Source organism: Megalobrama amblycephala, linkage group LG2 (genome assembly GCF_018812025.1).
Source record: "Megalobrama amblycephala isolate DHTTF-2021 linkage group LG2, ASM1881202v1, whole genome shotgun sequence".
NCBI classification, from domain to species: domain Eukaryota; kingdom Metazoa; phylum Chordata; class Actinopteri; order Cypriniformes; family Xenocyprididae; genus Megalobrama; species Megalobrama amblycephala.
Window position 1 is genome coordinate 26,111,174 of NC_063045.1, and position 16,418 is coordinate 26,127,591.

General features: G+C 34.0%; 1 protein-coding gene across 1 annotated transcript in view; it reads right to left on the reverse strand.

The window, feature by feature from the left end:
* Window positions 1-16,418, reverse strand: part of ahr1b (aryl hydrocarbon receptor 1b) — a 50,917-nt gene that overhangs the window by 17,326 nt on the left and 17,173 nt on the right. The window contains exon 3 of the mRNA XM_048168591.1: window positions 1,704-1,813. Coding sequence (XP_048024548.1) covers window positions 1,704-1,813 — 110 coding nt within the window. The remainder of the gene's footprint in view (window positions 1-1,703; window positions 1,814-16,418) is intronic.

Sequence of the window (16,418 nt, forward strand, 5' to 3'; positions counted from 1 at the left end):
ATTCAAATAAGTATGTTAGAATACATGAAAAAACAAATGCACTATGCATGATACATACCTACATACATACATATATAGTGCATTTACTTGAATATAGGTACCCAATTTTTTCGAGAAGGCTTTTAAATATAAAATAAAACTAAATTAGTAGTAAATTCTGAAACCATGGCTAACATTAGAAGTTGACATCAGGGAAAAAATACAACTAAAAATACTATAACATTGTAGAAAATGGTTATTTTAATAAGATTCATAATACGACAACAAACACAGCACAGTCCCTAAGTTCGGCACTGCATCCTCTGGGACTTCCGTCTGAGCGTAAATAAGGGCTCTCTTGAAATCCTATCAATGTTTTATGTAGGCTGTGCTTGTGTTTGTGTTGCAAACATACTGATCTAGAACCACTCTCTGCTTTCTGCAAACTGAATCCTTTAAACTAACATGATATGATGAGGCAACAAGCAATAAATCACAAAATAATCTCTTCCATGTTATTCTTCGATTGTCTTTTAAATATATGAACAAAGAAATGTGCTGCAGAGTGTTAACATAACGCAATAAGCCACAAGATTCAGTGTGCGTAAACCCATCGTAAATCACACGCCAGTTTATGGGGTTATATCTTCCATCACCCCTCTCATTTGCCTGAACATCTGCATTGTATGGCAACATAAACACATACTCATTCATACATGCACACCTGGTCCAAACACACTCAGAAAACATGGCCAAGTAGCAGCACTCAGTATAAATATTTCGGCTTGTTGGTTGGCAGAACAGCCCACACTGGGCTCTCGTGGGGCAGGAGGGGGAGGGGGCAGCAGTCAGGAAGCATTACTATCAAATATGTACCACTGCATCATTCACAGTCCAACACACACAACTATACACAACACAGGGGAGTGAGTGAGAGAGAGAGAGAGAGAGAGAGAGAGAGAGAGAGAGAGAGAGAGAGAGAGAGAGAGAGAGAGAGAGAGAGAGAGAGAGAGAGAGAGAGTGATTAAGTATGAAGCAGAGACACAATAGAGGTAAAACAGAACATAGATAGATAGATAGATAGATAGATAGATAGATAGATAGATAGATAGATAGATAGATAGATAGATAGATAGATAGATAGATACTGAAGGGAGAGATGGATTGATCAAAGTAAATGTTAGGAAAATATACATAAGAATGGAAAAAATGAAAAATATTAAAAAATGAAGGAAATAGAAAGGAAGGAAAGGAAATAGAGGAAAAGATAATGTGAAAGCATGAGTGAGAAAATTAAAAAAGTGTAGACAAGAAAAGAAAGAAGGATGGAAGGAAGAAACAACAGGAAGGAAAGATAAAAGATGTTAGAGGTAGAGAGAATGGGTGAGGAAATGAAAAAGTGTAGACGTGAGTGGACAGGTGTTTCAAACTCCTCAGAACTGCTGTCACAGGATGGACAGAGCAAAACTTTAAAAGTAAAAAAAAATAAAAAAAATGAGAGAATACTTTTACCTCTTATTTTATCCTTCTTTTATAATACATGAGAGCTCTATCTGTGCATTATTCATGCATAAGTGTCTGAAACGAGAACAAGGCCGGGCAGAAATAGCCTCTCCTCTTTTCTCCTTCCTTGAGGGCACAGCTTTAAACGATTCTTTATAACATGCTATGAAAGCACAGGGACACCATAAACATGTACACACACATGTGTTTTTACTTCTGACCTGTAGTAGGAGCTCTCCCTCATGCAGCCAGCCATCAACTGTTGCTTTACTGTTGTCACGGTTACTGTTGTTTGCCGACAAACCATTGCAGTTGTGGTTTTTCAGTGCAACTGTTGACAAAAAGAGAAAGAGAGAATTATACACACAACATATCTTGCACAGTACAACTATAGTTAGTAGTGTTTGCCAAGTTAAGCATCACTACTATTTAAACAAACCCCTAACCTTAAAGGGATAGTTCACCCTAAAATGAAAATTAAGTCATCATTTACTCACCCTGGAGATGTTCTAATTCCGTATACCCTTATTTCTTTTTCAGACCACAAACAAATTTTTTAAAAATATCCTACTGGTGCTTGTTCATATAATGGCAGTGAATAGTGACCAGCACCCACCTTTTTAACTCTTTCCCTGCCAACGTTACCAGCCAACGCCAGCGTTTTTGATAATTTTCACAAAAATGTAATGGCCCCCAGAATATTTTGACGTATGAATAACTGAACATTCAACATATCAAAAGAAAGGGCAGAGTCTCCGCTTTTAAACAAAAACAAAACAAAAACGTTTTATTCTAGCTTCATGCATTCTTTATTTATTAACACTTGAATGTGGGTAAGTTTCATAAAAAATCACCATAAAAAGCTGAAAAAATTGCGTTTTTTCCCCCGAAGAATTCAACGTGCATAAGCAATGCTTTTATCGCTTGTTTATGCAGAAGTTGCATAACAACACTCCTACCATATAACAGTGAAAACATGGAAAAAGAAAAATTTGTCAATGGCTGGAAAGCGTTGTCTCATAAATGATTGAAAATGCCCTCAATGGTGGGGAAAGAGTTAAAAAGATGCAAAAGTATCACAGAATGCCATATATTCCAAGTGTTCTGGGGATATATGATACAGTTTTGTAAAATAACAAATGGAAATTTAATTGTTAAATGTTATTTAATGAAAATTCTGACCTTTGCCGTTTTCTGTGCATGGCTGCGCGTTCATGTGACTCTATTAGTTGCAGTTCACTCCGACTCACCCAGAAAAAGCACACGTTATGAGAAATCAAGATTTATAAAACATAAAATTAAATTCAAGGTGAATATTCGTCACAACAAAAAGTTATCACGCTAATAGAGTCTCATGAGCGTGCATGTTGCACAGTCGCGCACAGAAGACCAACGGCCAAGGTTAGGATTTTCATTAAACAATACATTCATTTTTGGTTTGTTTTTACCAAACCCTATCATATACCCCCAGAACACTTGGAAAATACAACATGCGTTGCATGGGACCATTCTGTGAAACTTTTGTGTCTTTTTTAAAAGTTTGATGCTGGTCGCTATTTATTGCCATTATGTAGATAAGTCAAGAGTGGGAATTTTTATTTTATTTATTTTTTTTTAATTCTAATTTTGTGGTCTGAAAAAGAACGAAGAGCATATGGCATTAGAATAACACCAAGCTGAGTAAATGATTTTTAATTTTTATTTTAGGGTGAGCTAACCCTCTAAGTAATACACATTTGGGCGAAACCCATTCTCAAAATTTTGAGGTTACGAAAACAACACAATTCTCCATGCAACAGAATTCTCTCAAATTTACTTATCGGAAGAAAAAAAAGGCTCAAATATTGCTCTTTTATAGCTCAAAAGACTTAATGGAGATCTTAAGTATATGTTTCATTTAAGTATCAACGTTATCTCAGGTGTTTCACACAAAATTCATTAAGATACATGCAAATAGACAAAATTTTTGACAATAAGAGTATAGAGATAAAAATGAACATGGTTAGCACAGCTCACATTAAAGGGATAGTTCACCCAAAAATGAAAATTTGATGTTTATCTGCTTACCCCCAGAGCATCCAAGATGTAGATGTCTTTGTTTCTTCAGTAGAACACAAATGATGATTTTTAACTGCAACCGCTGCCGTCTGTCAGTGGTATAATGCAAGTCAGCGGGAACTTGGACTATAAGAGTAAATAAAACACAACGGCAGTGATGTCTCGCTCTCATTGAAGTATATGCGCGAGACATCACTGCCGCTGTCAGAGCGCGATCAGACCAAACGAATCGAGTGATGAATGCAGTTGGACATAGTGGTGTATTAGAGGTCAAAAATTATATAAATACTGTTCGGTTTCTTGCACAAACCGATCGTTTCGTGTCTAAGGACATCAATGCGTCGTCACGAGCCGCAGGGTTTAATTTGGATTTGTCTGTCGTGTTTTATTTACTCTTATAGACCAAGTTCCCGCTGACTTGCATTATACCACTGACAGACGGCAGCGGTTGGAGTTAAAAATCATCATTTGTGTTCTACTGAAGAAACAAAGACATCTACATCTTGGATGCTCTGGGGGTAAGCAGATAAACATCAAATTTTCATTTTTGGGTGAACTATCCCTTTAAGTCTTTGATGAGAAATAGTTGAGTTCATATTGAGATCTCTGACTTTATTACAGATTTTACAAAATCTGAGTAGAGTTTGAGACATTGAGATCTCTTGAATTTTTAGAAGAGACAAGAATCAAAGCATAATCTTATAAGCAGGGGATCTTACACAAATGTCTTTATTTGATCTCAATTGAATCTGTAAAGGAGAAACAATTCAGATAGCAAAGAGATCTCATTTGAGGTTCAGTTCAATTATATTATATTCACTTAAAGATGACTCAAAAATAACAGTTTGTTTTCAAACAGGTTTCCCACACACTCTGCCATTGGTCAGACAGACAGAAAGCCCTGCCCCAAACTCTGCCACTGTTGCCATGCCAGGCTGGTCGGAATTCATAAACAGAGCAATGTTTTGCTAGCACCACAGAAACACACGCTGCGTCCAAAATCAAATACTTCCCTACTATATAGTATGCAAAAAACAGTACGCCAACAGAGTAATATGTCCAAATTCAATCGAAAAACAGTAGGTGAAAAGTCCCCAGATGACCTACTCCTTCCGGCGAGATTCTGAAGTGCGCATTCGATGGACACTTTACTATCCCATGAGGCCACAGGAAAGGATTTATGAATAGAGGTGAAGCGAACTGACACTGGTAGGTCACATGACAGTAACAACATGGCATATGTGGTACATACGGATTACATGCATACTACATACATTCATACTATTCATAATCAAATATATTTAATTCATAATCAAATATAGTACTCAGACAGTATGTGATTTCGGACGCACCAACAGTGTTTATATCTCAAACTACTGACACAAAAAAGTATTTTAACATCAAAAATCATTTTAATTGTTATTTAAGATACATCTTACTTTCTTTTCAAGGTATTTAGTATTTAATACGGTGCACTCTAAAAATGATTCTGTGCCGTTTTCATCTTGGCCAGTAATGGATTTGGTCTGTGTGTCCCTCTTTCAGGACAAGACAAACTCTTTTGAGCATTAAAGGAGGAACTGACCTACAAACGACAGGGGAAATAGAGAGAGACAGGCCAGGAGAACAGGGACATGAAAAGCTTTTTCACTGAGAGAGAGAAAGAGAGAGAGAGAGAGAGAGAAAAGAAAAGAGGAAGCACTTTTCACTTGTGCGAACATACGTGGAAAACGCATTTGGTCACGGTGAGAGAAAGGTCACCTCGTTCTCGCTCGTTACTGTCTGGCAGCGACATAAGCAAATGTGTCATATTTTATTAGCATCTTGGGGTTTATTTTAAAACTGTGAAGTGCTCAGCACAGTTTCGAACATTTGTTTATTGATATCGTCCAAAAACGTCCACAATAGTTGAACTACTACTTGCGCCACTTATTCACGTAAATTAAATCCCACTCAAGCAAATGTCTCTTGATGTCATGCAAACTCGAATTTAAGTTCATTTGACGATTACATGGGGCTCCTTTTTATGCTCCCTTGCTGACCTTTGACCCTTTCAATAGACACGTAACCTATCATGACCCCTGACCCCGTCGAGCCGTAATGCAATCAGTGCAAATGAGGTTGACCTTATTTCCTGGGACATGAGGATGTCATCAAGAAGAAAGATGTGATATTACAGACTTTGATGTTAAGACTTTTTCTTTTTTCATAGAATAGTTCTCGGATTGAGTTTTTTAAACCAATTTTTATTGTTTTATTTTTTAATTATTATGACAAACATGATTTCTTTTACATTTATTCTTAAAACAAGAATAAACAATTTGGTAAAGTGGTAAGAAAAATAAACAATTCATAAAACATCTTTTACCATGTTTAAATCCATTCCAGCATAAAAACGTGTGCACATATTTTGCCTGGACTGGTTAACCACTTTCTAATAAAGCAGTTCGACTTCCACTGCCTTAGTGTGTTTCCCATTTACCCTTCAAAAAGCCTCATAATGTACTCTGCCATAGCGTGAAATAAGCGCGACAAATATCAGCGTTTACATTCGCCATGGGTGTCAAACTCATTTAACCTTAACTCATTGTAGGTTGAGGGTTGTGTGAACAAAACATCACATTAGGGCGGCCACAACAATTTTCTTTTTTAATTTATGTTTTTGTTAAATCTAGGTCTCCCCATGGAGAACTGATGCTCTTCTGGAGTTAATAAAGTCCAGAATCAACTTCAATGCTGATGTTCTTTGAGTATTATTTATATACTATTATAGTATTTATTAATAGCTTTTATTTTTAGATTTTCACGTTTCAATTTAATTTTAGTGTAAGTTTTTGTCATTTTGTTATGTGCTTTTGCCATTATTTCTTTTAAATATTTCTATTTAGTTTTAGTATTTTTAGTACTTCAACTTTAACTAATTTATTATTATACAGTAATTTTCATGTAAGATTTTTAGGTTTATGTTTTTTTTATGTTTATATTATATTTCAGCTTCATTTCAATTATCGAAAATTATTTTTAAAAGTTTTAGTTAACATTAACAACACTGGATTTAAAGGTGCCCTAGAATTAAAAATTGAATTTACCTTGGCATAGTTGAATAACAAGAGTTCAGTACATGGAAAAGACTTACAGTGAGTCTCAAACTCCATTGTTTCCTCCTTCTTATATACAGTAAATCTCATTTGTTTAAAAGACCTCCGAAGAACAGGCAAATCTCAACATAACACCGACTGTTACGTAACAGTCGGGATCATTAATATGTACGCCCCCAATATTTGCATATGCTAGCCCATGTTCAAGGCATTACACAAGGGCAGCCAGTATTAACGTCTGGATCTGTGCACAGCTGAATCATCAGACTAGGTAAGCAAGCAAGAACAATAGCGAAAAATGGCAGACGGAGCGATAATAACTGACATGATCAATGATATCATGAAATTTTTAGTGATATTTGTAAACTGTCTTTCTAAATGTTTCGTTAGCATGTTGTTAATGTACTGTTAAATGTGGTTAAAGTTACCATTGTTTCTTACTGTATTCACAGAGACAAGAGAGCCGTCGCTATTTTCATTATTAAACACTTGCAGTCTGTATAATTCATAAACAACTTCATTCTTTATAAATCTCTCCAACAGTGTGTAATGTTAGCTTTAGCCATGGAGCACTATCAAACTAATTCAGAATCAAATGTAAACATCCAAATAAATACAATACTCACATAATCCGATGTATGCATGCAGTATGCATGACGAACACTTTGTAAAGATCCATTTTGAGGGTTATATTAGCTGTGTGAACTTTGTTTATGCTGTTTAAGGCAAGCGCGAGCTTCGGGGGAGGGGAGCACGAGAATTAAAGGGGCCGCAGCCTGAATCGGCTCATAGTTAATGATGCCCCAAAATAGGCAGTTAAAAAAATTAATTAAAAAAAATCTATGGGGTATTTTGAGCTGAAACTTCACAGACACATTCAGGGGACACCTTAGACTTATATTACATCTTGTAAAAAAACGTTCGATGACACCTTTAATACCCTAATACAGGGGTAAAATGAAAGGGGAAACATTGAATTAAAGCAACACTTAATTCGCAAGATATATAAATATATTATTATTATTATTGATCAAATATTAATAACCATAAAATATTAGCATATACTTCTGACATCTCAATTTATGGTACGTTTACACTACAACGATGTACTAAAACCGATTTTTTTTTGCGTTTAATGCGTATAGACGACAATGTTGCCAAAATTAATAAAAACTTTTACATTTTTTGTTGAAAATGATGTTGTGTAAACGGCCCCTAAGTTAAAATTAGCTCAAACATTTTTAGTATAGTAACATGAAAAAGCAGTAAGTGTTTTTTGTCAATTTTGATAAATCATATAACAGCATAATACACACAACAAGTGTGTGTTTTTTTTGTGCTGATTGTTTATAATCACTTTCATTAATATCTGGCCAAGGCAGCCATTTTGACGTAGTGCATTTGAACATTCTCAAACAATCTTCACAGCGCATGTGCGCACTTACCTTTGCTAGTATAGTAAAGTATCTGCCTGTCAGTCACACAAATGTTTTTAGCATAGCATATTTCAAGAGATTAGGCTTTATTATGACCGTAACAAGCATAGCAGAAGTTAGTGGCAGTGATGAAAACAGGAGGCTAAGAGCATTTTAGTGCCCCTGACAACCCTCCTTATATGCTTCAAAGACCGACGGGATGTTTAAGGCCCTTTTCCCATGATCTTTAGCTCCTGTCTCATAGAGCTGGAGACAAAAGGTGAAGGGCCACAGCCAAACAGAGACCGAACTCTGCACGCAACCACACCATGTATGTATGCCAATGACACTGAGCCATTTACACCAGCGAATGACCAACAAATCAACATTTAAAATGAAGAGATCATGAACACATACAGGTCAAAGTTCACATTTAAAAAAAAAAATTATAATCAATAAAATAAAAACATAAATAAAATTATGCATAATAATAATAATGAAAAAATAAAATAAATAAATAAATAAATAAATTGCCTATTTATAAGACCATTACATTCTGCATTGCAAAATAATCTTAATGGCCTAAAAACAGGCTTTATTTTCTTAAACGGCACTATAAACTCTTGAAATTAACATGATGTCATCGTACATTAGGTGACAGATGAGTTAGCGATTCCCTTCGGAGGGGATTCAGAGGGTTTCCGGGCTGTTCGCATGCTTGTGCTATGGGGGTTTGACTGTGTTTATGTAGCGGGCCCAATGTGGGTCACTGCACATTGAGTCTGTGGGGACGGAGACTCTGGAAAACCTGCACTAAATGTTTTGGCTTGGTTTCTTGTGGTTTTACAGACAGAGTAAAAACAGCCGTTGGGGAAATATGAATGAAGTAGTTCAAATGTCACTATAATAAAGTGGAAAAATAAAGAGTTACAATGCATATTTATAACAAAATGTCAGCTTGATAAAGAGGAAAAATAAAAAGCTTGAATATATATATATCTTTTTATTTGTAGATATATATTACTTTTTATTTTTAAATATAGTGCTTGCTTATAACACTAAAATGTAATTTGTTTTGGTTGAATATTATTATTGTATTTTAAATGCGATTTTCTCTGTGTCATTTATAAATGACGAAACACCATATACATAGTTATGAACAGAATTATTGGCACCCTTGATAAATATGATCAAAGATGACCGAAAAAATAAATCTGCATTGTTTATCCTTTTGATCTTTAATTTATAAAATGAGCAAAAATCGAATCTTTCATTGAAGGAAAATAATTGAAAGTGGGGGGAAAATCACATTATGAAATAAATGTTTTTCTCCAAAACACGTTGGCCACAATTATTGGCACCCTTTTATTCAATATTTTTTGCAACCTCCTTTTGCCAAGATAACAGCTCTGAGTCTTCACCTATAATGCCTGATGAGTTTGGAGAACACCTGACAAGATATCATAGACCGTTCCTTCACGCAGAATCTCTCCAGATCCTTCAGATTCCCAGCTCCTTCTCTTCTGTTCATTCCACTCATTTTCTTTAGGGTTCAGGTCAGGGAACTGGGATGGCCATGGCAGAAGCTTCATTTTGTGCTCAGTGTTGGATTTGATGTTTGTTTTGGATCATTGTCCTGATGGAAGATCCAACCATGCCCCATTATTGGATTTCTAGCAGAAGTGGTCAGGCTGGACAATTTCATGTTCATGATCACCCTGGTGTGCTAAAAAAAATGTAAATATGAATGGGAATATACTTCAGATATATTTTACTAATTTATTAAAAAACATTTATTTCATAATGTGATCTTCCCCCCTCTTTCAATTCTTTTCCTTCAATGAAAGGTTAGATTTTTGCTAATTTTATGAATTAAAGAATAAACAATGCAGACTTATTTTTACAGTCATCTTTTATTCATATTTACCAAGGGTGCCAATAATTCTGACCACAACTGTGTGTGTGTGTGTGTGTGTGTATATATATCCCTTTAAGAATAAAATAAAAACAATACAATTAAAAACAATTAAAACAATAGATTTATATATTAATAATAACAATATTACAAAATTAAAATAAGCAATTGTATGTGTGTGTGTGTGTGTATATATATATATATATATATATATATATATATATATATATAATACACACATATATAGTTTATATATTAGTTTAAAAAATAAAGAGTTAAAATAATTACATTGTTTTACTGACGGTTTCAAAACAGCTGAAGGAAATAGCTGAGGTTGCATTTAATTGAACAAATTTCAATAAAATAAAATGTCATTCTTTCTAATGCTAAAAGATTGTAAGAGTAAAGAAAGCTGTGGGTGTTTTGTTTCATGCGGAAGATAAAACGAGAGAATGAGAAAGGCATAGAGAGAAAGAGGCTATGTTGGGTATCAAATATTAACACTTGAGCCTCTGAGCGGTGCGTCATGTGTTGATGACATCACGGTAGCAGATGTGGAGGTCTGCGAGTGTCTCGAGGGGTTGGGAAGATCAGGGAAGATTCTGCTGGGCCCGGCTGAATGGAGCCCTCTAGATAGAGAGCGACAGCCAGCAAACGATAAAAACATCACAACAGACACATCTCTTTGCGCACACAGATGAACTACTCCCAAGGAAAAGAATCACCCCACTCGCTCTCTTTTTCACTCCCTCTTCTTATTCTTCCGCAACATCTCAGTCAGTTGTGACTAAGCGAGTATTCTTGCTCATACAAACAAAATAAACTAAACTTGACACTAAAAACATTCCTACTGCTCATTATTTCACATTTTTGAACAAGATTAAAATATGTAAATGCTAATATAAAAGTATTAACTAAAAATGTAGCTAATATGTTACCTTGATAAGTAAGGTTTGGTTTTATGATCAGGTTTTTGTTGTCCAACAAAGCTAGTTTGCTAGTCACATTAACACTCAGAAACCCAGATACAGAATTAGAATTAGTTATATTAGCATTAATCTTGCAAAATTAATGATTTATTCATGAAAGGGTGGGATTTCAATTTCAATTTATTTATAAAGCATAATTAAAAACAACTACCGGTGACCAATGTGCTGTACAAAAATAAATAACAACCATTAAATAAAATTCAGACAAAGTCACGAGTAATCAACAAAGCATAGAATGATTCAGATATAAATCATAAATTATAAGCCAGTGGGAGCAGTTCTGAAAATGCCTGATCGCCCCTAGATTTTAGTCTGGTTTTAAGGAGAACTAAGAGCTTCAGACTGGCAGACCTAAGAATTCTCCCTAGTTGCTGGTCCATCAACAAGTTGGAGAGGTATTGGGGTGCTAAACAATTTAAAGATTTAAAAACCAACAAGAGCACTTTAAAATCAATTCTGTGGCACACAGGTAACCAATGTAAAGACCGTAGAACAGGGGTGATATGCTCACGCTTAACACTCCGGCAGCCGCATTTTCAACCATCTGAAGGTGGTTTAAAGAAGACTGACTAATCCCCAAATAGAGAGAGCTGCAACAGTCAAGCCTAGTGGTGATAAAAGCATGGATAACTCTTTCAAAATTATTAAAAGAGAGAAAGGACTTCATTTTTACCAGGACTTGCAATTGGTAGAAACTTGACTTTATGACTTGTCTTAACTTGTCTATCCAGCTTTGCTGTCCAGTAAAACACACAGATTTTCCATATGGCCAAACATAAGGTGCCAAAATTTAAGTTTGGTATATACTCTGGGCATTAGAAGGGGTAAATACCACAATATCCATTTTGCTCTAATTCAGACTAAAGAAATTTATGGACATCCATGCTTTAATATCCAATAGGCAAGCAACCACGGGGTCTAAACCATTTATATGTTTCAAAGAAAGATATATTTGTGTCGTCCGTGTAACAATGCTGACTTATACCATACTTCTGTAAAAATTAATTGTTGGTTTAAGTAAGTCACCTGGTTGCCTTAAAATGTTTAAGTTCTTTGAAATTAAAAATTTGAGTTAATACAATGAAGGCAATTGATTTAATCAATAGAAACTCAAAATATGATATTATCTGAACTACATTAACATTTCAAAAGAAAAAATGTTGTGGTCTATAGTATCTAAAAGTACCTGTACAGAATCCCCAGAGTTGATGGCTAGAACATCATTTAAGTAGAATGAAATTTCCCAAAGCCCAATTAAAACATCAAAGATTTTGTATTCGAACAAAAAACTCTGGAGAACTACTTTGTCTAGAATTTTAGCTAAAAATGAAAGGTTAGAAATAGGTCTAAAATTAGATAAGCCTGAAGTATCTAAATTAGGCCTTTTAATTATAATATATAATTAAAATATTAAATTAAATTACCCTAATTGTAAGTTATGAAATGGAATTCAACTGATATTGCAATTAAATATTTTAGTCTGTTGATAGCCTTAAAAACAAAAATAAATATAGAAGAATTATGCATGGAAAATTCATTCTATATTTGAATCTGTTTATGTTTCAATAAAACATAATAAAATAAAATAAAAAAATAGCCTAACTAGAAGAATTATGCATAAAATAAAAATGATTGAAAAATAAAATATTTTAATCGATTGACATTCAGAAAAAAAAATAATAGAAGAATTATGTACAAAATAAAAATGCATTAAAATTTCATTAAATATTTTACTCGGTTGACAGCCATAAAAACAAAACAAATAAGGAATAAAATAACAGCCTAACTAGAAGAATTATGCATAAAATAAAAATGAATGAAAAATGAAATATTTTAATGGGTTGACGGTCAAAAAACAACAATAATGAATACAAAATAAATAAACAATTTTGCACAACTAGAAGAATTGCGCATAAAATAAAAATGCATGATAAACTCATCCCACCATCCCTTCAACAGGTGCGGACCTCGGTCAGCGATATATAGAGCAGAATCATTAGTGTGCACTTCTGTCTGACAGCTGGATACCATTGAACAACATCTGTCTCCTTCACTAAAAACACTGCAGAAAGCCAGCTAGTCATACACACACACAGTTAGAAATTTAGTGTGTACATGTACACAGCATGTCCATTCACTGGATGTGCTCCTAACTGTGTGTGTGTGTGTGTGTTTCTCCCCAAAGCAGAAATCTCGTCCACATTCCGATCTATTGTAGTGTGACAGCGGGGCGGCAATGAGCGGAAACGTGTCAAACAGAGACAGAGGCCTCGATCAGGGGCTGCTTTTGGATTTTTTTCTCCTTCTCTGCTGTAGTGTTATTGCTGTAATTACCTAGAAAAACAGAAACACTCCTGATTATAATAAAACTGTTTGTTGGCTGCACTAGAGCTTACTAGGATGCAATAAGGAAATTCGTTTAATGGGATTTTTTTTGTGGAACCTAATGCATTAATTATGACAAAATTATATAATTAATCACAATTCAAAATTTTAATTGTTTAACACCTTTAAATATTCAAAATAATGAATAAATTAAGCTAACTAGATAAATATGAAATTCAACTGATGTGATTTGACAGATGTGTATATATCAAATACATAATAGCAATTAAAGATATTTATCAACAGACAGCCCTAAAAAAGGAAATAATTGAAATTAATGACAAAATAAATTAAAACACAGGTGTATATTATTTATATAATCACTATTTTTAAAGTATTTTGATTGACTGATAACCCTAAAAATTGCGCTAAATAAAATGAATTAAAAAACAAAAATAAGTGTGCATATTAAATATATAATGGCAATTAAATATATGAATCAAATGACAGCCAAATGAAAACACAGATGTGTGTATATAATCTATAATAATTTTTTTAAAAAGCATTTTAATCAATTGATAGCCCTAAAAAGAATGATAAATAAAAATAATGAAAAAATAGGTGTGCATATTAAACATAATGGCAATTATTCAATTGACAGCCCTAAAAATAATCCATACGAATTAATAATAAAATCAATAATACATTAATATATCAATTAAAACACAGATTCATGTACATTATCTATATAATCACAATTTTAAAAAAAGCATTTGAATCAATTGATAGCGCTAAAAATAATGATAAATAAAATTAATAAAAGATTTAAAAATAAGTGTGTATATCAAATATATATTGACAGCCCTAATAATAATAATAATTAATATTATTAGAATAAATGAACTTAACTGCAGATGTTACAACCCAAAGTTCAATAAAATAGGTTTGGGTTTGTTAAAACCATGAAATGTTGATCATTATGCGATTCATTCAGTTTAATCCACCACCGTTCACATAGTCAAGAAATAGTTTGGCAGGGTCCGAGAACAAAATGGGTCCAAAAGGTGTCGGTTCCCATTTAAAACAAGCTGTAAAGATGTGAACCTTTTGATACATCACAGATGTTCAAGTACTTTATTAACAGAATGTTTTTCATTCCATTAATTCAAAGTACTGGAGTCATAAATTCGTATTTGTTGACATCACCATGGTATCTGATCTATAAACAGATCAAATTTGAAATATCTTCACTGGCCATGACTGGGAACCATCTAGCTCTTCAAATACAGAGATACTTAGTCTGTCTGTCCAAACAAATGAACAATTAAGCTCAGATGTGAATCATTCCAAACGGGATTTCTGTTATGTGGCAATTCAGCGTATCTGATTCAGGGAATCTGATTACATCACAGCTCACACTATTCCTGGAAAAGCAGATGAACAAACAAAACCACACACAAATATTCACAAGAGGAGATCTTTGAATTAGCGAGGCATTAAGGGCAGCAGTTACCTTTAAAAACCCTTAAATACCCATGATACATTTCCTCCAAGTGAATTTAGACCTAACCAAGACATTTAACACTAAGTTGTGCCATTCCAGTGGTTATTTTTGAGATTATTTTGACAAAATGGCCACCACTATCATTAAAGTGATCCCACCTAGCATGAAGCTTAGCATGAGCATAACACATAATTCTCTTTCAAATGTTTTAGCCATAAAAAAGCAAGCTTCAGATTTAGTGCCAAAGGACAAAGAGAACAAAACTATTTGTTATACACAATATATTTCAAACAAGCATCATTAAAAACAAACGACAGCTGTCAAGTAGCCCAAAGACTCAAAGTACAGTCCAACGCTTGGCTCCATCGACGTCTGTTCTGAAATTTATAGGACTGAGTTTAGGTTTAGCTGTCTTTAGTTGCGCCAAACTAGCTAAAATGACCAGCGCATGTGCTCACATTATGATCGTAACACTAAAGCACCCAATAAAATGAAATGAATGTGAAGACAGTCAAGAGTACAGTTACGTTTCCCCCGCTGTTTTGAAGTATGAAACATGTGGAACAAATTTAAGGAACTATTTGACCTAAAGGAATTCTTTATTTGGTGGGAAAGTATATATGGGCTAGAGAATAGATAATATTACACATTAAAGAAACAGATGGAGAAAATAAAATGTATTATTAAACAAAACCCTGCCAACAGGATAAAATAGATTCTAAGTAGAATAAAACAGGAACTAATGAATAAATAAATAATATTAAAATAGATCATTTGATATGAGTTAAAAAAAAAAAAAAAAGTATAAATTTTTTGACATTCTTTATGAAACAAACAAACAAACAAACAAATAAATAAAGTGAAACAAATTTAAGCAATAATTTGACCTAAAGGACTTCTTTGTTTGATGGGAAAGCTTAGAACTAGAAAATTTATAATATTATACATTAAAAACACATAAAAAACAAACAAATACTGCCAACAAACAATATGCTTTCCTGTAGCTCAGTGGTTAGAGCATGGCACTAACAATGCCAAGGTCATGGGTTTGATCCCAGGGAGTGCACATACTCAGATACAAAATGTATAGTATAATGCAATGTAAGTCAGCCAAATGCATAAATGTAAATGTAAACAATAAATAGGTTTAAAAAGATACTTCAATATCTTTTAAAATACCTTTTTTTCAGATTAAATAACAGTAATGCCTAGTTCAGACTACACAACTTTAAACGATGGCACTGTGCTGTTCAGACGATACATGATTTGCTTTCTGTAATCTGGAGTCTTGAAGTCTTGTGGTGTTCACATTACGTGACACTACTTAAATGATCCGCAACAGGAGTTCACACTCTACACGAGCTGACGACAACTGTTATACGGTCATCAAACCACGTTTTGTCATGAAAACACACACAAGAACTGGAACGGGAAATGACACGAAACAGTGTGCGAAACGGGAGTTGTTTATTTGAAAATGGACGCTGTAAGCTGTTTGCACAATGATCTGTTCTGAAAAATCCCGAAAAAGGAAAAAGAAACAAAGAATATGGGTTCAGAAGAATGGATCAGCACACGCAGGCAGCAGGGATTGCCTGTGCTTCCGGTGACCTCAACCCATGCCTTGCTCTG